The sequence below is a fragment of the Macaca thibetana genome, chromosome 3 (genome assembly GCF_024542745.1).
Source record: "Macaca thibetana thibetana isolate TM-01 chromosome 3, ASM2454274v1, whole genome shotgun sequence".
NCBI classification, from domain to species: Eukaryota; Metazoa; Chordata; class Mammalia; order Primates; family Cercopithecidae; genus Macaca; species Macaca thibetana.
The window spans coordinates 86,287,710-86,311,494 of NC_065580.1; the positions used below are offsets into that span (position 1 = coordinate 86,287,710).

The following is a 23,785-nucleotide window of genomic DNA, read 5'->3' on the forward strand; positions in this document are numbered from 1 at the left end:
GTAATGGCTGAAGTACTGTTTTTTCAGTTTATTAGTAAAAATCAGCTTATAATATGTCAATGTAATGGTTTCTATTGATAATTACCGTAAACAAAGATTAAAATTTTAAATACTAAGTTCTGGATTTCGAAGCCCAGTGAAAGTTTGTGCAATACCATGACTTGCGTTTATGATTTTTCTTTTAAAATGAACTATAAATGAAGAAATTTACACAGAAGTGGAAACTATTCCTACTTTTATTTGCATTCTTCCTTCCATTCATTGCTAACGTTCAACAATAAAGCATTTTAATTCTAAAGGAATTGTTGCTTTTAACTTGAGTGTGATTATTTTAGATCGTATTTTAGAACACTCATGTAGGTCAATGATACTTAGAATTTTTTATGTTAGATTACCATTTTTAAATGTTCACACCCAAAATTAGTCTATGAGTCCAAGACAAAGAGTGAAAAACAAATCCATTTGATTTGTTCAATACTTCACTATAACCTTCAAGATCCAGTATATTATTTTTAAATTCTGAAGCAAATGCTGAAAAGCCACAATCCAGTAACACAGAAATGAAAAATAACACTATTTTATTCCTTTCAGAAAACACAATGATTGAAATGTCTTGGAAATATTACAGTGTAATACTGAATGAGGTTGAGAAGGTATTACTCTGAGTTTAACTTCCAGCTTATTAAATGTAATATTTGCTACTCATTCTGCATAGTCAAGCATATAGACAGACATAATTTGACAGCAAAGGCTTTATGATATAGTAGCTATAAATAAAATATTTGTAATTTTACAAGAATCTAATATGATTCAAAACCTAGTTAAATCTACCTCCCCAAATCACTCTTTTCTTTTTTGATATAATTTTTATTTTTTATAAAATATGTATTCATAAATTTGAATAGAAAATATCTAGATATGTACACTGTATAATGCATGCACAAAAGCTAAAGTTAGATCAATGAATTAATTTTAGTTACTTTAACTAAAAGTGGGCAGTTTATTCCTACTACTAGATTGCTCAAAGAGCAATCAAATGTAATTGAAACCAAGTAATTCACACTATTTATAGACATTTTTCAGAATCACCTGCTTTGTAGTGATTTTTTTCAGCACAGTTGTAAAGTTTTGATTTTTAAGAGTCCCTTTGAAGACGTGGCAGATGTTGGCTTTGCTAATAATGCTGGAAAGCGCAGCAGGTTCAAAGTTACAAAAATGTTTAACACATATAAAATATAACGGCGTGCTTTTCTATTAAATTTGGTTATTTTCAATTGTCAATAAACTTATGTAAAGGAAGCCTAAAGTCCATAAATATTTGCTTCCAAAACATGAAGCTGCTAGAGTTTATATATGTGTGTGTCCATGTGCATTTGTGGAGGGAAAATGCATAAAATATATACTATAGAAGCTTACATATTATAGTTTTAAATCATTACTATAAATTAAATAGTAAGGTTTATAAATATTTAAGCTGTTTTTCAATATTTTCTGGTGCTTAAAATTCTATTAGAATTTAACATGGTAATTAGCGCAAACACATACAATCTAGGTATTAGATGCAGGGATACAGAATTTTGGTTCTGACTTTACCCTGGATTTATGTACTAAATCTTCTCTCAACCATAAATGAAAAGTAATTATAAACTACCTAACAAAATACAGATGGTCTCACTATATAGGATGAGATTTTTATCTAACACAATTTTAAATTTCAGGAGTTCTGAAATCACTTCAATTTTGTTTTTTACAAATACTGAAATACTAAAATGTGCTATAAACAATGAGAGATACACGTATTAATAGCATACCAGGATCATAATCATTTTCAATGTTGCTTTAGTTTGTGCTGGATCAAGATGTCTATGAAATAAAATATCTTTGAAGATAACTTATGGAAAACCTAATGCAATTGTTACACGAGAAAGATATCTTTAATTTAAATCTATCTGAATATCTGACAAATATACCTCAAGCTGAAATTGGAAAATAAAATTTTATTTTCAATAAGTGTACATAGATTTAAACAGAAATTATTGGGATACTTCCTTTTAGTCAATATTTCTTCAAAATATCAAAGGAAAGAAAAGCTCGTCCTAAGTCCCCAGTATTTTTATCCTTGGTGATGACTAATTGTACTTTCCACTCAAGTTTTAATCTGTTAATAATTTATGCAGCTGACACAAACACTTATATTGGCTTGTTTTTCCAGTACCCTCATTATCAGCTTCAACATGTAGAAATGAACTTAATTTTGTTAAATGGTTATTTCCCACTAAGTTAGGGGGAGAGATAAATACGTTTTGTTAAATTATTCCACTTTAAAACAATTATTAAAATAAATTAAGGGAATCAGTTACTGAATTCCACTTTCTTGGTTTCCCCCAAACAAAATAACATGTGCTTGTATGAAAATTCAGTTTGCCCTAAGAAACTTAAGAGCAATGGCTCAGTTCAGGAAGCATAAAGGACAATCTGTCATGTAGGTTACTCATTGCAAAAAATAAAATGAACAGTAAGAGCTTACGGGAATTGCAAGAGTACTCTCATCAACCTGAACTGGGATCTGCTTCCAAAGTGACACTGATATCAAATGTTCGGTTTATGGAATTGTCACTGCATTCTAAAATTGACTGTTTTTCTAATACAAATTGAAACCTTCTTGCTATGATTAACCATTCAACTCACTATCTAAAGAGACTTTCACTTATAGTTAGGAAAGTACATTAAATATCAGTGACACTACTGGTAATTTTCTTATAAAAACTAATTTGTGACAGAACATTAAAAGTTCACCCCCTGACCTTGGAAAATAAAAGTTAGCTTTTGAGACCATGACAGAAGAATCCATCCCATAGGATCGCTGAATAACAATTGATATTGCTGTGAAGGGTGAAGGAATATTAAATATGCGGTCAATCATTTTCATTTAGGTGGCATCTTACCTAAAGCTTTATACACGATAAACATTTTTCCAATACTTCAAACCAACATATGGGATTACCTTCTAGGACTATTATTAACCCAATTCCGCAGAGGAAGAAAAATATGCAAATATTATATTAAACAAATGATATCTTCCAAAAATATGCAATCCAGGTTGCACTATAGCCACGAAAGAAAACTCACAAGTCTCTTAATTTTAAAGTCTCTTTTAACAATTTTATGATAATACAGGTAGGTAAGAGCTTTGAAAAGTGGTCTGGAAAACTTTGAGTTTCTCTGGATTGCTACAGAAAAGTTACTCGGCAAGTGTGTCTTCAAGTACCAGAGGTCAGAAAGGTTTCCCTTTTGCGTGGCTGCTCAAATTATCCCCCACTAAAATCAGCGCCTCCTGCGCGCACCCTTACATACCACCTTCAGGCACGTAGCTAACTAACACTACCCGAGCTACTGTTGCTTCGCTGTATTTGTCTCTACTAATACCCACTTGGTAGAGGGATTTGTTTTCCACTTTTGAAACGTTGATTCTGTAATTAGCTTACACCACATGAACATGTACTATTAAGGTTCGTCTTTCTTCCAATGTGAGCATCTATTTATCTACAATTCTCTGACACATTCCTTAAAATCTGAATTCCTAGATAATGTCTTTTTCCCCAATAAAGGGAAAATTTTACCATTTGAAATAGGGTGCTATTTAAAGAACGCTGAAATAAGAATGTTAGGAAAAAAAAAAACTAAAACTTTTTTTTTTCTCATGCGCTCTGCCAAGTTCCACTGCAAGTTCCAAATATTGTGCAATGATTTGGAAATCCAGTTAACGATGGGAAAAATCGAGCCACTCACAGTCGGGAACTTGCAAGAGAAAAGTCAAGAAGCGGCACCCGCACGCACGCCTGCCCAACCGACGCTGCATCTCTGGTCGCACGCCCCTCCCTCCCCAGCGCTGGGATGGAAGGTCACGCTTCGCAATCGATTTCACAGCCACTTGTCCTTTTTTATCAACCTTCTGGTAAACTAGTTTAGGACCTTGGAGAGCTTAGAGCTGCTGGCTGTATATGCATTGCTCTCGGATAAACACGTGTCCCCCAAATATCAGGACCAAAGCTTCACCGCCGAATTTGGCCGCGGGAAGCCACAAAGGGCAACACATTCCCATATTCCCCGCTGCCACCCTGTAGTGCGAGAATCTCCCCTGGCATCTCTCCGCCCCCTTTCCAGGCCGGCGCGCACTCTCGAGGGTGCCTGGTGCACCCTTACCTGAGCTGTCGCTTTTCCTCTTGCCACCGCTTCGCTTCTCCGCCTCCGCAGGTGACAGTGCCTGGCGGCCGTAGTCCCCCGGCGCGCACGCGGCCCCAGTCGGGGTGCTGGAGCCCAAGCTGGAAGAGTTGGAACACAGGACCGGAGGGCTGCTCCCCAACTCTGGGGGCCCTCCGGAGTCGGGCTGGAGGCAGAGGCTGTGTCGAGCCGCACTCGGTGGGGAAGACATCTGCGGGAGGTGCCAGTTGGTTTGCAGAGCCTGGTGCTGCTGCTGCTGATGGTGGTGATGGTGGTGGTGGTGGTGGTGGTGGTGCCCCCTGTGATGCTGGCTGGCAAACATGCCTTCTTCGTTGGGGTATCCCGCGATTATGCAAGATGAGGAAGAAGTAGAGAGCTCGGGGTAAGACATATGGTCAGATCTTCCGTGGAGGGCGAGAGAAGATTGGGAGAACGGGTGCAAGCCTTGCGCCGTGGCGTGAGGGCTGCGCAGGCAGCCAAAGAGCGGGTGTTCCATAGCATGCAAGTTTCAGGTTCCAGGCAGAAGACTTCAGGACGGTTCCAAAGGCCACCACCCTCTGTCACTTTTCACTGGAAACCGTATGATTTTTTTTTACCCTCCCAAAGCAATAGCCGTGCACTTCTGCAGAGCTCGGATAATCCCGGTTCTGAGCCCCAGCGGCCAGTCTCCTTTGCATATGAACAGTCGGACCTGGAAGAGCTTCCCTGAACTACTCAGATGTCAAGAGTGGGAGAGGTTGAAGCCAAAAGAAGGTGGTCCCAGAGAACTGCTTTCAGGGGGAAATGGCTCTGAGAGGTTATAAATAGAGTGTAACGTGAGCTGGGGGCCGGCTTAGGAGCCCAGAGTTGACCACATGCAAACTCCCTCCAAAACTCCCGCTCAGTTTGCGCCACGCGCTCCCCAGTTCCACTTCCTATCGCCTGCTGGACAGACGCAGAGCGTCCACGCCCGCTCAGCACTGCCGGCTGCCAGGGCTACAAGCGGCACGCCAGTGCCTAAGTCCCGCCCGGGAGGGCAGCAGCTCTGCCCTCCAGACTCTGGAGGCCTGGGCGCGGCGCACACCACCCCCAACCCAGCACCCTGATTCCTACCTACTCACTTTCCTCTCCGGGAAACGTGATTTGTCAGTGTCATTTGTGAACTGTCACCTGCAGAAAAGCTAGGGATATGCCTAGCCTTTCAGGAACCCAAAAGAAGTAATAGGGTTAAACGAAAAGATCAGAGCTAGTTAGGCGCATCCTCGAAGTTTTTCAAACTTCGCATCTTCCAGTGCCCTGGGCGCCGCAGCGCGCCTAGGTTTTCACAGCTGGTTTCTGTGGGTGGATTGTTAATGGGCTGGGACGCCAGATCTGAGGTTGTGGGGATGAGTACCATGGCCTGGAAAAGGCAGTTCTCAGTGCGGAACGAAGAGGGACCCGGTAGGGTGGGTGGGAGGAAGGCGTGAGTCTGAAAGGGTTGCAGATGCCTGCTCCCTGGCATCCTCTTGTGCGATGCCAGGTGGAGTCTCCCTTCCCCCTCTTTCCTGGTCCCGCTCAATTTCCTAGCCACTTGTCCACCAAGAAGAAATTTTCCTGGGTCAAAAATATTTCCAGGCGATTTTGTCCCGGTCACATGAGATGTGTAGATTGCACGCACATATCTAGCCTTTCCCCTCAGGAGCTAGCCTAGGTCTCCGCAGTTTCCTACAGAAATCCACTCTCTTCCGCTCAAAAATAAATCCGCTAATCGCATCCCTTATCACCACCGTCCCATTTACTGAGAAATCTTACATTTCGATAGCTCCCAAAATTCACTAAGCTTGGGCACTTGGCTATAACTTTGCATCCCTGAAAATAAATTAGAAAATTTGCCTCCAGTAAGCATGCAAGAACGATGGCAGGGCTTTGAGACTGCCACTTGTTTGGCGGGTGACAGGGTCCGCTGGGGGCAGAGTCGTTTACACACAAGTGAGTGGCTCTGTAATGAGCAGGAGAAACAGTCAAGTCCCATCTGGGACCTGTCGCATCAGGAGAATATCTGTAGTCACCTATTCCGCCCGGGGCCCCAAATGCACCACCAGCAGTGTCGCCCCGTTATTTTCATTGTCTCAGGTGTCCAGAGGATGATGAGCAGGTCTTTGAAGTTGTTAGTGGGATTAATGGGTACAGCAAACTGGGCTAGACATCTGGTTTGAATTAGGAAAAAGTATTGATTAATCTTTGAGAGGTGTCCCCAAAGCAGAACCTTTCCCCTCCTCTTCCAGTCCCCCTGCTTAAGCCTCACTATCTTCTTTTCTTGTAAGTCATGCTGTAGAATAGTGGCTTCTCAAAAACATCCGTGTGAAAGATCGAATTGTTTTCTATTGCTTAGAGGTGGGGTGGAGTGGGGGTTGATCAGGAATTCTGAGATTTGTAAGCGCTGCTTTCTTTAACGGAAATTGAGCTCTATTTTGAGGGAAATTAGTTTTGCAGACTTCGTTTAAAAAAAAAAAAAAAACTAGAACTTTTGTTCACCAGCTGCTCAGCTTTTCAGTCTGGGTCTGAGCTGAAACCTGCTGCAAGTCTTTGACGGTAAGAATTTCTTTGCCGATACTTTGGGAATCTAATATTGTTTTAGACTTCGAAAGGGGGTGTTGTTCAGGTTGCACGTTTCTAGGGGCTTTAAGCACTAGCAGGATGGCGTCCAGGACTTAGATCTTAAGAATATTTCTTCCTGCCACTCCCCACGCCCTTGGCTCTTTAAGAATAAAAAGAGGTGGGGGAGTTATAGTCCTCTAATATCGTCGGAATATTTTTTGTATTTTCATTGTGTTTATGGTTTCAATATGTGCTCTGATATTAAAAGTTAAAGTACAAAGAACAACACTAAACTTCCCCAACTTGTGTAGCTTCTCTATGGATTCTAGGTGAAAGCATTAAAGGCTTTATTTAAAGTGAGATTTAGGCAACCACCTCAATAAGCCTAACCAGAAATATTTACATAATACGATGCTGTCAACTAAAGCATTGTGGAAAATGTCAGACAAGACAGACTAAAATTACACATGATCTGCAGACATCAGTCCAAAACATCCACAATGGTCCTTTTGGTTTGCATTACATTGGTTTAGAGGAAGCTAAGCAATTACCAAATGAATGGATTTGAATTTAACCAGAGTGTTGCAGGTAACTAGCAACAAGAACACACAAATCTTTCATCTCCCAGAGCTGCCACTTCTTCTTAAACCTGCCCAGTGACTGTGCTGGATTTTTTCTCACTCATTGTGTCAGATGTTAACAATCTGTCCAGAAGTTTCTCTACAACCTGCCCCAGTCAGTCAGCCTCTAGAACTTTTTCTAGAAGAAAAATTTAGGAAAGGTTAGAAAAGGAGGAAGTCATTGCAAAGGCATGCAATGAAAGCAAAGGTAGTAAGATAGGTCTTTTTAATTGGAGACACAAAACATTTAATATCAACAAAAATTATGAAGTCCAGTTTTCTTATAGAAAACACAACATAAGGAAAATATTTGAGAGGAAAAAAATGAAGGACTAAAAAGGAGGTCTTGGTAAATTCCAGAATTAAATAGGACTTTAATTTTCTCTGGATTTCTAAATATGTATTAATCATTACATAAAGATTTTTAAATATTAATTTATTCAAATATTTGGAATAAGATAGAATATTGAATTTTATGTTCTAGGTTTTAGAGAAATTTTTAAAATGTAATAAAAACAGGAAAAAAAATCCTTAGCTTTCCTATAACAGCTACTTCAGTGTTCACATCCATAAAATCCAATATTGAGAAGATGCCTCTTTATTTAATGATATCAAGAATGGTAAAAATTATAAAGTTTATCATAAAATTTCTATAAACAATCATTTAAAACTATATATGATATAGTATTTATCTAATATTTGCAATATACTTGAGTTTTCCTGAAGAAAAGTTATATTAATGCCAATATTTCATGGAAGGTTTCAATATCCAGTAACACATTATAAAGAGGTTGATTATGTGAAAAGGTAAGCTACCTAGCTCTTGTAGGCTCCACAACTATAATGATTTTAAATGTAGGCTAGGTTCTTTAAATTTGATGAGTGTGTATATCTATTGCTTCTTTGGCTTAAATATAATGACATTCAAGAGTAAAGGTAGAGATTTTTTTTTTTTTATTAGGACTATTTTTTTTTTAAGGGGAATAGAACTCATATTAAGCAACACAACAAAATTGTATTTACATTTTACTTTAAGACTCATGACGATTCTTTTAAAAGTTGCCATTCTTCTGCACACGTGTGACATGAGTTATCGTGGTACTTCAAATATTTAAAATTAAATAGGAAATTTTACTTTGAATTTTACCTAATAGGTAAATTTTCCTTGGTAACACATAGTCGTAATATAAGAACTTAAGGATGGATAATTAAATTAATATTGTAACTTGTTTCTGAAAACTTTATTGAGTATAGAAATATTATTTCTGTTATATTTTGCCAAAAAGTAGCAGCTACGTCCTTCAGTTCCTCCTTCTAAAATAAAGAATTTTGAAAATGTATCCAAATACGCTAAATACCCAATGGTAATTTATGTGATTTATGACGTACTTTATTTTATAAAACTAAGGAATTGATTTTCCCCCGGAACTATGCATTATAAAATTTATGGAACAATTTTGCTATGGTTAATGCATGTTATTTAGTGATTCCATATACTTTTACACATTTTTTAAATGTTATTATTTTTACATAACATTAATTGGTACGTTCACAATAAAACTTGTTGCATTCATTTTACATGTACCAAAATAAATGAACACTTAAAACCTTACTTCTAAACTGTAAAACAATCCAATGTACTTTGTTTTTCTAGTTTCTAGGTCTTCCTGCATTTACATTTATTTCTTTCAGGAATTAGTGGTTTTCTTCAGTTCAATTCCGGTATACTATAATCAATGAAACTGTTCTAAACACTAAATATAACTCTGCCTAAAGCAATAAGACAGAAAACAAAATAAATCAAAATTAGAACTATTTAACAGATAATCTTTAGAAAGCCAGCATGCAATATAGATTATGACTAATAAAATTAAATCTAAAAGATTGAATTAAAAATCAAAAATATATGCATTCTTTCATAACATGTATTCACACAGTTAATAAAATTCTAATGATCTTTTGTCTTTCTTTTTCTTTTCTATTTTGTGAGGAGTATTATGATTGGGAAGACATAGATTGCCTCTCAAATTTCAAAAACTTCTAACTGGACTTCCTTTTGTTCACCTGTTTTAAATCCATGATTATTTGATAGTTACTTCATAATAATGCTAATAGACAATAATTAATTTCTACATTTTCATTTGCATTCATGTTGTATGTTATTTTTATTGATAAATGTAGGCCTTTTCAAAATTTTATTATTGAAAATTATATCCTTTCCAACACAGGGAAATGTACAGGCAAACTAATTCAAGATAATTTTATAATGAAATGCTCTATATTATATTTTCTATAGCATCCAACTCATAACCATTACATTTCTATCCACAATTTAAGGGAATTACACCATTTATTTCTCCCATGTCTTAAAAAGCAATGCTATCCTTTCATATGAATTGAATTTAGAAAAGTTTACAAATCTCAGAGAAGAAAAATTGAATCGAAAATACAGACGAGAATTATAAGTAAAACCTTAGTCTTCTGTTTTAAGTTTTCCAACTTGAAGAGTTTAACATAACTAATGTAACTTTGGCACTATGATACGTTTTTCTTGTGTGTTTTTATTTTTCATACTTCATCAAATTGTAGCAAGTTTTATTCTTAAAGTGGCTTTTCCATTTTGAGCTCAGGTTTATGATTTGGATTACTAAAAACCTCTGTGTTTTAACTGTTAGTATAGTTCTCCAAAATATTTAATTGCATGCTCGTATTTTATATGATTCAGACTCAACAAAGAAACACCAGCTGCCTTTTATGTCAACATTCTTTTTCAGGAATAAAGGAAAAATGTTGTATATTTGTATACCAAACAAAATGAAAAGTTAAGGCCAAATACATGATCTCTTATAAAAGCATATTTTTGAGAGTTTAACATTATAATAGTACTTGATGGAGGACAGGTTTTTTTTCGAAGATTTTGAGAGTGATACGGAGTATTTCATACAAGGCAATGGCCATATGGAAATGGATCAAAACAAGGATGAAATGATTAAATGACAACTGTCTGCCCATGTTTTAATTAACGTAAGAACCAAGAAAGGTAACAGAAGGTCAGAATGAGCCAAAAAAAAATCAGAAGAGTATTTAGCAGGTGGAAAGACAGAAAGTGAGATAAGCTTAAAGATATTAAAAATAATTTTAAATTTGTTAATACATAAATTGTAAGCCACATATGATCATGATAAAAAGATTCCAGATTCATATCTTAGTTTAATTGGAATTTTAAAAATAAATAATCAGAAAGGTTCATATTTAACTGCATGGCATATATATTTTTGATAGAAGTAATAATGAAATATTACTAATCTGAGAAACTGTTTCAAATAATTAATATGAAATGTGGATATAGATGTGATCAGTGCTTAGATATGCACAGGCTATTGAATATCTGAAGTTCTGAAAAATCACTGCCTTTTCGTCTTACAAATTTGTAACCTGAAACTCATTATAATCAAAAGGTTTTTCTAAATTGTATCTATTTTTAGAGGATGATTTCTGCTAAGTTGGGTTCATAGTATATGGGAAGGGAATAAGCTGGTTTTCAACAGCTGTTAGTGTCTGAGGAAAAAAAAAAAAAAAAAGAAGTCTTGGGCCAACTGCACTCTAGAGCACTTCAAAGCACAAGTAAGGAAATTCTGTACCGAACACCAACCAGAACCCAGGAGGAATACCAGCTCTGAGCTCAAAGGCCCAGGAAAAGGCAATTTCTCATACTACCAGCTAACAGTTGTTTTCATCCACAAAAGGGCCTGTGATCAAAACAAAGCTTTCTCTATATTACATAAGACTGTATAAATACTAGATACAACCTCTTCAACCCTTAGAGTGACTAGAAAAGATTCTTCCCCACCCCCCCCAGACATGCATTATGCATGACCTTTGTACTATAAGCTCAAAGTTGTGGGACCTTATGTTGGTCCAATTCCACTTCTAACGATTCATTCTTGAGGGTATAAAAAAACTAATGGGTAGAAAAAGAGAACAGTGACTGAAGAGGTCAAAATAATCTTGTAATACTTCGTGATAAAATAGAATCAAACTGACAACTGATGTTGAAAATAGACTTTATGAGTAAAAGAAAATTGATGGGTTTTTCATCTAATTTAGGACATCAGATTAGTAATCTGAAGCAGCATTTCTGCAAATAACTTATTAAAGATGATTAAGTGTGCTGGTTAAAGTGACGGTAATGTTTCTCTGAAAATATACTCAAGGTCAAATTAAATAGACTTGACCCATAGTCAAATATAATAATACCTCTATTTATTGCAAACAACTTTAAGAATATTCCTTTGATATAGTAACTATAGAGCAATAAAAATAGCACATTTATGACCTTCCAGGTTAATTATTTTATTCATCATAGTTATCATCTGTGGGCCAGTACTACCTGTCAACAGCTTATGAAATGTTTGAATTTCTATAAATTTTGTTCTTGGTTACCTCTGGTATCCTACCTCTTACAGTTAATGATGTGATTTGATCAGAGTTGAAAGCTGAGTCCTTTTGGGTTTTAAGATCTGATCATACCTTCATCAGATAGACCCCACCAGGCAAAGGTCTCGGGACCAGGTAGCACCACTTGGAATCCTTCCAGAACCAAAGACAAGCACATAAGTATAAAACTGCAAAAATGTTCACTGTTGCACATGTGGTGATAAAGCCTAGTGTGTATTTTTAGAGAAGAAAGATATGAAGAAGCACATTAGAAGCTTGTAAATGTTATGCACTGTAAATCTAAGGTTATTGAATTAGCTATTGGTGTTTCTCTTTCTGTAACAGTATTAAAGACTTGCTGATTCATGTCTATGTGAACAATATTTTTCTTAAAAAGCAATTGTCAGATCACTATAATCTGGTATTTGTGTCAAATATAGCCGTGGCTAGAACCAAAAAAGTGGGTTATTTTCCTTGTACTGTACTGGTAATTCCAGTGATCAAAAATCGCTAAATCTCAATTTTAAGTGAGCAAGTCCATGTCAGTCTCTCTCTAAATAGACTTATTGACAAGTCAGTTGCTTAAGTCAGAAGTAGGAACCCGCAATTGCCAGGCCCCTCCTTCCTTCTCCTTTTCCCCCATGCAGTCAATCATCAAGTGCAGTATTTACTTGATGATTACCAATTATACTTATTTAATGTTCATTAACTCCATAATCCTCTCCATCACCAGTCAGTACTTTCTTTGGGGGCCTCACTCTTCTTGTTTGACTTATAGAGGGGTCCCATGATCCTGTAGTTGCCTAGAGCATTCCTCCATCTTCAGAGGCAGGGTGGAGAATTGATTTGGATCTTAGCTCTGTCACTTTCTGATTCTGTGGATATATTCATTTCTTAACTCAAGAGAATATTATAATAAACAATTTAGACAATGCTGTGAATATACTTACCATGATGACTGGCATAAGCTCAACAAATGTTTAACAAATTTAAGTTACATCTAGACCTCACTGTGGAACACAGATTCATGTGGTTGTTGAGCACTTGAAATGTGGCTTTTCCAAATTAAGATCCATTTTAAGATTAAAATGCACACCAGATCTCAAAGACTTCTTATGAAATTAATGAAGGTTTTCATTGACTACACGTTAAAATAACCATGGTTGGATACATTGGGCTAAATAAAATATATTATTAAAATTAACTTCTGTTATTTTTTACTTTTTTCAGGCAGATGCCAGAAAACTTAAAATGACCTATGTAGTTTACATTGGACAGTGCTAAGCTAGAGGATGTCATTTAACTTTTTCTTTCTTTTATTCCCTCCCCTTGCAAATAGGTACCAAATTACATATATATCTGTCAAAATGATGTAGGACCTAAAGTCTCTCTGTAAGTTGATCCTCTTGACCCCATGATTAGGAGCTTCACAATGTGATACCACACCTGGAAACCTCCAGAACAAGATCTCAAGGAAACACAGGAAATTCCTGAAACAGCAAAACCCCCTATGTGAAGACGCCTGTTATTCCTTTGTGCATCAGGAGCATCACTGTTAATTAACTGTTGATACACTTAAAAGAGCTTGGTTGGCAATGTCCTTTTTGAAAAAAGAAGAGCCAGGTATGTTATTCAGGATGAACTAGACAATGCTGTCACAAGTTTACCTCTACGTCTTATTGCCTTGGAAAAATTTCCTGCATATTGTGGCACAAGATGGTTGGCTCTCCAGGCAGCAGTTGGCATTGTGAATCAGTCTTCTCAGCATGTATCTCCAAGATCCCACAGCAGGGGAAAAAAGAGGTGGAGGGTCACATGCCTGGTGTTACATACTTCAAGGCAGAGGTGGTAGGTGCCATTTCTGCTCACAGCTCATGGACCAGAACAAAGCCATGCATACCTGCGAGAGGACCAGAAAATATTCTGAAGCACATGGCTATTTGGTGAGCAGTAAATGTTTCTGTTACAACAGGTTTTGACAAACTTCAAATGTACTCCTACTAGGCCTACTTCACACCACTAAACTCTATACTTCTTATTTCTTGATGGCATCTTATGTTGATGTTTTCTGTCATAGTGTTTGGCACAAAATGAGAGCTCAATACATATACTTAATAGTGCATTTAGATCTAAGAGTTTCACTTTACACAAGATTTTAGTACCCGTGTAGCGTTGGGCCACATCAAGAAAATGTAACTGCTTCTACAACTGCAAAGAAAAATTAACTAATTATATGCTCATCGCAGCTTCAGGTTTTTGTTTTGCTTTGTGTTTTGTTTGCTTGCTTCTTTTTGGTTTATAATTGTTGCTTTGTTTTTTGCCCTTGAGCAGAGGTTCATTTCTAATTTTCACTGGAATTAGAACAACAGTTGTGTCCATATGCAATGACAGTGTTTCAGATTCTTTGGGGATTTGCCCACAGTGTCTGCAGTCGTATTGTGACAGCACTTGTGATGCCAATCTCTGTAAATCAGACTTATTCCCAGTGAGACATTATATATTTTTGCAGCCAATACTGTTTATTTTATAGTGATTTATAGCATTGTCTCTGAAGAGGATACTTTGGTTTGTGTCTTGTTTTTGTCAGTTTTCCACACTTTGATTGTGGCCAGGTTAATTAATATTTTTGTGTCTAGGTTTCCTCATCTCTAAAAAAAACGATGTTTATTTCTATAGCTTCATGTTGACAAATTATATAAACTATGTTACTCAACTGGCAAGTAAATTGATGTATAGTATATTTATAAATGATAGATACTATATTTATGTTAATTTTTATTATCATCATTATCATCAATTTTCAGGTCCATGTTCTAAAAAGAAGGCACACTGTCTAAAACAAGCTTTGTAAGAAAATTTTGAAGTATTTACATATATCTAACCATTCATTCCACCTTTTCTCCCAAATAACACTCTAATACCTTGAGACATCTTGTCGAGAGCAAGATTTCATAAATGCTTGTGAGGCAGGATAGTAGGGTCTGGAGACAGGAAACCTAAAGCCAATTCACACTGACTTCCTAGTACTAAATCTAAAGGAAAACCCCAACTTTCCTCACCCAAGTAACAAAAGGATCAGAGGCTATACTCCCTTTGCAACCTGCCGCCTTTCTGCCTGGAAGATGAAAAATGAAACGTACCTCTGATTGGTCCCCTCCCGCGACCAGTCAGACTGGTCGCCGATCACTGCTTCATTTACATAGGGTGTAAACCGAATAACCAATGGGAAACCTCTAGAGGGTATTTAAACCCCAGAAAATTCTGTAACCAGTGGTCTCCAGCAGGTTGCTCAATCTTGCTCCCACTCTGTGGGATGTACTTTTGTTTCAATAACTCTGTGCTCTTCCTCCGTGGTTTTGTTTGTGCTTTTTGTCCAAAATGCCAGGAACCTGGACACTCTCCACTGGTAACACTTGTTAATCAAATAAAGAATATGCTAAAGATAAATGTGACTTTAGTTATCAACATTTTTAATTAAATGATTATACATTTAGGTTGTACATATTTCACTTGACTTTTCCACTTCCTTCAAAGTAATAGGAAAACAAAAACTCTTGGCTTATAAAACCTGGAATTTGAGATGCCAGACAAAAATGCTTCATATGGCCAAAAGAACTATTAAGTTCTAAAGAAAAAGTCATGTGTCATTTCTTATCTGAAACACTTTGGATAAATTTATAGTGGAATTTGATTTTAGGTTGTACAGGATCTAGCCATTAGTTCAAAAATAATGAACAGTCCTGTAACAATAGAGGTTTAGTGAGATAATAACTACACGACTAGCCCTAACCTCAATTATAGTGTAATATGCAACTCACTTAACTCCAAATAAATGAGCATACTAACAATGAAATAAAATACTCATAAAATGAATAACATAGAACTTAAGATTTAACATCTATTTACATCATTTATGCTTGATTCATATAGTGGGTATATATAAGCTATGCTGAAAATAAGCGCAATGTACGGCTTAATGCTGACTAGAATGTACATTCTTTTACAACTGAATCTCCACTTCCAGAAATGTTTTGTGGTGATTTACAGTACAATTTCATAAAACAAAATGTAAATGTAGAATAAAGACTATAGATAAATAAATACTAAAGGTCAACACATTATAGACTAAAGTATAATATAAAATAAAGACATGAGAACCTTCTGAAGGAGAAGTTTCCAAACCTTAAATATCAGAAGAAACCTCTGGGTTTTTGTTTGTTTGTTTGTTTTTAGGAAACGCATTGTAGCACACAGCTATGTAAGGGCGGTGAGAACCAGAGCAATCAGGATGCGCACAGGTCAGGGGCACCAAGCACCACTTGCTCAGTGATTTTTCCCTTCTCCTCACAGCCCACAGGCTCATGAGTGGCACCTACAAAGAAACAAATGGATCTTGAGACACAACCTAAAAACCAAACACGAATTTCTCCAATATATGTAATACAGCCAGTGAAATGGCTCCTCAAATGCTATGCCTGTGTTTTCTTGGTCTGTTAATTCATTTGATAGGTACATTCTTGGGGCAAATATTTGAGCAACATTATTTTAATTTTTATTTCTTTCAGAGGCAAGTTCTTCCTCTGGAGTGAGGTGGTATAATCATAGCTCACTGCAGCTTCAAACTCCTGAGCTCAAGTGATCATGCTGTCTCAGCCTCCCTTGTAGTTGGGACTACAGGTGTGTACCACCACATTCAGCTAATTTTTAAAAATGTTTTATAGAGATGAGTCTTACCATGTTGCTCAAGTTGGTCTCAATCTCCTGGCCTCAAGCCATCCTCTCACCTTGGCCTCCCAAACTTCTGGGATTACAGGCGTGGGCCACCACACCCTATTTTCCTTTATTTTTCTCTTCAGCTGTTTAGTTATAAATTCTTTCCAGTTGTCTAAGTTTTGTTTAACATATAAAGATAGATTGCCTAAAACTATGAATGTAGAAATATTTCTAATGCAGAAAAATTTAATCTAATACCCTTGTATTTATCAAGAGTCAATTTTTTTAAAAAACAGAGACATCTCTGTAAGGCCTGAACAGCAAAATGTTAATTAGTGGAATCTAGAAAAATCAAATCCCCACAGAATTCAGAGCTAGAAAAACAGAGTCTAATAAAAAGAGAGTAAAGGACATGAATTACTGTATTATCAAAGTAGAACTATTTATGATCAAGAAATATTAAACTACTGGAAACTTATTTGTAATAAAAATGAAAGTTAAAAAAGATAGCATTTCCCACCTATCAAATTGATAACCATTAAAAAACAAATAGGTTATGATGACAAGGATTTTGGAAAATAATAAATGTTGTACACTTCTGGGAAGAGTGTAATTAGAACACATTATATAGTGGAAATTTTAAGAGTAAGTAAAATGCTGACTTTAATCCAATAATTGCAGATGAATTAATATAGTGAATGGAAATAATTTGATATCTCAAATGATGTACATACAAGTATATCTCTGAAGTGATACTTATTATGTTGAAATATGTCAAATAAAATTGATTAAATAAATTATGGTAAATCATAATAAGTAGAGCATAACTATTAAAAATCATGTTATAAAATAAAGAATATAGAAAGTCAATCATGATATAATGCTGAGAAAGAAAGCAGGTTACAACCATATGATTCAAATACACTCACACCATACGTGTTCTGTTGTATTTATTGCATATATATTTGATTTCAAAGACACACTCAAAATGACAACAATTTGAGCTTATTAATACTATCTCTAGTTGGTGAGATTAGTGGGTATTTGTATTGTTTCTAACAGTTTTAATATAGTTTTATAATTTTTTTATAGTGAATGTGTACACTTTATTATCAGGAAAATGCCTTTGTTTTTTCTAAATATTTAAAAGATGTCCTATGTATTAGAAAAAAATCTGTAGTGGCTCAAGCCAAGTTTTCACATGTTAAATAAATCCATTATGTATAGACACAATTATCACATAATTTTTCATTGGCCAGCAGCTGTGTTAGAGGCCTTGATTATCTTTAATGAATCTTTGCCTTTGAAACTGTTGTTTCTCTTTCTAAATAACATCCATTACTCTAAAATTGTATTGTTCTGCTATCTCCAATTTGGCACGAATCCGAGCCAACTCAAATGTGAATGATTCAATGGTCTGCCTCTGAGTAAGGTGAAGCATATGGAGTGCATTATACTTAAGACCAAGAGTTTATACTGGCTGGTTGGTAGTATCTGGGGGTATAAACCAGGGTGTTGTCTTAGACAAATATAGCTATTTAATAGTTTGAGTTATGGTAAACGGAAACCAATTCTTCTCCCAAGTGTAAAAGTTGAGACTGGGGCAGGGACATTTTTGGAGTTTTTTGCTATGATAGGGTCTAATCTTTAGTGGGAGTCAGAATGGCAGCAAGTGTTCTCGAATGAAGGGATGACAAGGAAAAGTTCAGAGTGTCACATGACACCTTCTATTACCTATGAGGCATGAGCTGCTGCAGTGCTAAAGCACAAGTTTACAGAGTTTCAGGGTCTTGAGATTTTTACACAAAATTTCAAATGAAACTCATAGTGTTACTTTTTCTCCTGAGTTGATACCATTTTGCAAAATACAAATATTTAACTAACAATCCAAAAATAAGCACATTCAAATTTCTAATACATAACCAAAGAAATAGTCTTTCCTTAATACTAAAAATATTGCATGAAAAAAACACAGTTTAACATCCATTTGTAGTAAATATCCTCTTCCTCTCCCTCTCCCTATCCTTATCTTCCCCCCTTACTCCCTCACCTCTTCTCTCTCTTTCTCTCACAAACGACTTAGATACTGTTATTGATGTCTCTAATATGAAAATACTCTTGGCATAATGAGAGCTTAAACTGTACTTAAAGTCCATTGAAACGTAAAGTTAAAAACAAAGCTTAGACTCAGATGGAAGCGACTTTAGAGATCATCTGATTCAATCTTCTTTATTTAAAAAGAATAATTCAAGGGCTATTTACAGCATATGAATGACCTATAAACTCACAAGTTAAATTAGAAATTAGTAGTAATTTGTTAAGAGGCTGTGACAAAATTTAAATTTCATATAGTCAACAAACCTGATAAAATTACAAAGTTAATTGGGCTGTTAATATTTTGACCCAAAATTTCTAAGTGACCTCAGTTAATACATATTTATATCTAGAAGGAACTAATTTGATGATGGAGAAAAATGGAGTTCCCTAATTCATATCAAATTATTTGTATCAAATATTAATATTTTATTGTCCCAGTAACTGTTTTCTTTTTCTTTTCTTTCTTTTTTTTTTTTTTTTTTTTTTTTGAGTCATGGCCTTGCTCCATCTCCCAGGCTGAAGTGGTGCAATCTTGGCTCACTGCAGCCTCAATCTCCTGGACTCAAGCAATCCTCCCACCTCAGCTGCCCGAGTAGCTGGGACTATGGCCACATGCCACCACATCTGGCCAATTTGTAAAATGTTTTGTAGAGAGGAGGTATCATTATGTTGCCCAGGCTGCTCTCGAACTCCTGGGGTTAACTAATCCACCCACCTCAGCTTCCCAAACCGCTGGGATTATAGGTGTGAGTCACCATGCCTGGCCAATAATTTCCATTTAAGGAAAGTAAATAGCAAATATTTTAGACTGGCTATAAATTATTATATTACCTTAAAGTCCCATAATTCACTAAGGCATCAGTCATTCTTATACTTTAAAATAACTTTTTGGTTCATGCCATGAGAAACCATATATAAAAAACATTTTCTCATAAAATAATTAGCCTATACACTAGGAATAATTTGATCTTTTCTTTTTTTTTCTTTTCTTTTTTTTTTTTTTGAGATGGTGTCTCACTCTGTAACCCAAGCTGGAGTGCAGTGGCACAATCTTGGCTCACGGCACCCTCTGTTTCCCAGGCTCAAGCAATTCTCATGCCTCAGCCTCTCGAGTAGCTGAAACAAAAGGCACACGCCACCACACCCAGTTAGTTTTTTTGTTGTTGTTGTTGTTTTTTTTGTATTTTAGCAGAGACGGGGTTTCACCATATTGGTCAGGGTTTTCTCGAACTCCTGAGCTCAGGCGATCCGCCAGCCTTGGCCTCCCAAAGTTCTGGGATTACAGGCTTGAGCCACCACACCCAGCTGAATATATATTTCTCATTGCAAAATGATGATGAAACTGAAAGCTTTGTGGCAAAAATTGCAGTTATAAGGAAAAGAGGTTCATGTTTCCCCAGGTATAAAAATGGGCTACCAAGTAACTATGTGACCTGAGCTACCCACCATGAACTGGGTGTTATCTGACCACCAACCCATCAAGTTGCTGTGTGAAATAACACTCCATCATCAAATAGAAGTGGTATATTTGTGATCTGGCCCTAGCAGCTGTGAAGGCACAAGTCAGTTACATGAAGAAGTGGCCCAAATGCTCCTGGTCTCCGCTTCTGCTACCCTGGCTTCTCTCTCCCAGCCTGCACCTGTGGTCTCATGGAGTTCCCGATGATCACTTGACAGAAGAAGAGAAGACTAGGGCCTGGTTAACAGATGTTCTGCGTAATACTCAGGCACCACCCTAAAGGGGACAGCTGCAGCAAAAATAGAACAAAAAGGCTTAGAAAGGGCACATTTGCTCACTGAGCTGGGACATGTATTGTCTCCTGCCCTTGGACATCAGCACTCCTGGTTCTCAGGCCTTTGGACTTTGACGAAGATTTCCATCATGGCTTCTCCTGGTTCTCAGGCCTTTTGACCCAAACGTCTTACACCACTGGCTTTCCTGCTTCTCCAGCTGGCAGATCGTGGGGCTTCTTGGCCTCCATAATCACGTGAGCAAATTCCCGTAATAAACCTCTCTGTATTTGTTTGTGTGTTTGTGTTTGTGTTTTTGTATTATGTTGGCTCTGTTTCTCTAGATGATCCTGATTAATTCAGATGGAGGAAATCATATCATCTTATCTGACAGTCAATAGTGTATCTCTCTTTTGACCTTGACTTCTTTTGTCTGTATTAAAAACTTTTATTGTATTTGATACATTGTGACTGTAATAACAGGAGTTTTTTTTAATATATATTAACATAGTGATCAGAATATTTGACTCTAAAGTAGGCCATATATTTAACTTTTAATAGGTCAGATATGGCTTGGGTTTAAAGGTGAGTACAATAAATTTATACTATAAATTAATTTCTCATCAACATTTCCAAAGAAGATATCAAGAATGCAAATATATACTACTTGTGTACATATTTGACAATAGTTTTCATGAAACACTTGAATAATTGTGACATTTAAGTAGCAGTTAAGAGACAAGATGGAAACATTTCCTGAGGAGACCAGTCAGCTTCCTGATGGCAGGTTGATTCCATTCAATCACTTTCATTATGAAACTGTCCACATTTTGTCCTTACTGGACAAAACTCAACTCTAGATATGGATTTTCCTTCCTTGCAGGCAATGATTTTGCCAAAACTACCACCTGTATACTTATAAAATGCCTTATCCACTGTCACGATATGCCATACAGCATTGCTTCTGATCAAGAAATTCACTTCACAGCAAAAAAAGTGTGCCAATGGGCTCATGCTCATGGAATTCACTAGTTTTACCATGTCTCCAACCATCCTAAAACAGCTGCCTTGATAGAAAGGTAGTTTGGCCTTTTGAAGACTCAGTTACAGTGCTAGTTAGGTGACAATACCACTTGGCCAAGTTCTCCAGAAGGCTACACATGCTCTGAATCAGCATTCAATGAATGGTGTTTTTTGTTTTGTTTTGTTTTGTTTTTGGGTTTTGTTTTGTTTTGTTTTTTCTATACTAAGGATTCACAGGTCCAGGAATTCAGAAGTAGAAATGAGAGTGGTGCCACTCGCAATTACCCCTAGTGACCTATTAGCAAAATATATTTTTGTTACCATGACTTTGTGCTCTGCTCACCCAGAGGTCTTAGTCCCAGAGGGAGGAATGCTTCCACTAGGAGACGCAACAGTGATTCTAATGAACTGGAAGTTAAGACTGCCTCCTTAACACTTTGGGCAACTCATGCCTCTGAGACAACAAGAAGGGAGTTTTGGTGTTGACTAGGGAAATTGAACTGGACTACCAAAAGGAAATTGGCCTACTCCACAATGGAGGTAAAAATGAGTATACCTTAAATATAGATGCTTCCCTAGGACTTCTGCTAGTATTACCATGCCTGTGCTCAACGTTAATGGAAAACTACAACAACCTCATCTGAACAGGACTACTAATGGCCCAAACTATAAAGGAATGGTTTGGGTCTCCCCACCAGGTAAAAAACCATGACCAGCTAAGGTTCGTGCTGAAGCAAAGGGCGTGTAGAAGAGGGTAGTTATAAACACCAGCTATGACAACAGGACCAGTTACAGAAACCAAAAGTTTTTCATGTGTATTTCCTCCTTATTTTGTTATTAATATATTTTGCTTATATATATATATTTATAAAGCAAATATACTTGTTTTCTTTTTTCTCTCATTCTCCTATTATGTAACATAAGATATTTGACTCTATATCAGTATTTAGTATTGTTAATTTTACATCATCGTATTTAAGTTATAAAATATCAGAAGGATAAATATTACTTAAGGACTGTATCTCCTCTGGAAGGGATTAGTGGATTTTTTATTTTATGCAAGATAGTTGTATTATGTAAGGCAGAATTATGGCCTTGTTAATTGTCGTTATTTGGAAACTAAGTATGGTTAAAGGACGTGCATGTGGGTGCCAAGTAGACAAGGGTGAATTGTGATGGTGAATGTCATGTATCAACTTGACTCAGCTAAGGAATGGCCAGATAGCTGGTAAAACATTATTAATGGGTGTGTTGATGAGGGTGTTGCTGGAAGACATTAGCATTTGAATCAGTAGAAAGAGTAAAGACTGCCTTCATCAATGTGTGTGAGTTTGAAATAATAGAGTTTATAGGTGGATGTGTTCAGCACAAAGGCCCAAAATTGTTTTCTTAACATGATAGGTTTTAACAATTATATGACCTGCAAATAACACTAACCGTATGCCATAAAGACATTATAACTTTAGTCAAAATATGTCAATACAGGGCCAGAATTAGTAAATAAAATAAAAATCATTCTATATTACTTGAAGACAAGTATTACTGATTTATCTGAGTGATAATTTACATATAAACCATGTATATTCTACTAGTATGTTTAGAGCAAATAAAAATTATGAAATCAGTTTAATAATTTATTTCTATAGTGAAAATCCCAGGGTAAAAATCAACAAATATAATTTGAAATATAAAATGTATTTCTATACATTTGTAAAACAGGGACCAATGCTTACTTCAGTAGGCAATAAAGCATACACACATTATTACATTCACCAGCATTTGGTTATAGTGGTTCTTATTTGAAATAAGTGGCAACTGTCTATCAAAACATATTTTTCTGGTTCAATTTTTCCCATGTGGACTTCATAATTTTATTTTAAGTACATATAAATTATATATAAATGATTACTAAGACATTTCAGGTTTGTATGTTAGCTTTAATTACTAAACACTAATCTAGCTGTGCAAGAAAATTGTTAATCATCTAATAATTCAAGTAAAATAAAACTAGATAAAATTCCAGTGGAAGATCTAATGCGGTGCTCAGTCATAAAGGTACAGACAGATTTTAAAAGTGTAGACAGATTCCTCTCCTGAGAAAACTTGTTGGATTTCTAGGAAGATAAGATTTACACATAAAAGGTAGCTAGACAATAGTACGAGAATATATATATAGTCTTCTGTAATTCATAAATGGAGAGAGGGAGGAGAGTGGGGAGAGAGAAATAGAGACTATACATGTTAGAGTCATCTACAAAAGGTCTCTAGGAAGATAAAACAGCACAAATTAGAAAGGAGTCTGAAATTTCATTTGGAGAGAATGCTTGTGCAGTATTTGAGGCAAAAAGTTAGGTAAGAATTATCAATTGATTGTATTTTAGGATTGA

At 36.1% G+C, this 23,785-nt stretch overlaps 1 protein-coding gene and 1 long non-coding RNA gene across 2 annotated transcripts in view; one reads left to right on the forward strand and one right to left on the reverse strand.

The window, feature by feature from the left end:
* Positions 1-5,117, reverse strand: part of MEOX2 (mesenchyme homeobox 2) — a 75,206-nt gene extending 70,089 nt beyond the window's left edge. The window contains exon 1 of the mRNA XM_050783057.1: positions 4,204-5,117. Within this exon, the coding sequence (XP_050639014.1) occupies positions 4,204-4,717 (514 nt within the window). The 5' untranslated portion in view covers positions 4,718-5,117. The remainder of the gene's footprint in view (positions 1-4,203) is intronic.
* Positions 5,118-6,687: 1,570 nt separating this feature from the next.
* LOC126951325 (uncharacterized) overlaps positions 6,688-23,785 on the forward strand; it is a 35,990-nt gene continuing 18,892 nt past the window's right edge. Inside the window, exons 1-4 of the long non-coding RNA XR_007724433.1 lie at positions 6,688-6,771; positions 13,174-13,777; positions 16,400-16,511; positions 20,045-20,632. This is a non-coding gene — a long non-coding RNA (uncharacterized LOC126951325). The remainder of the gene's footprint in view (positions 6,772-13,173; positions 13,778-16,399; positions 16,512-20,044; positions 20,633-23,785) is intronic.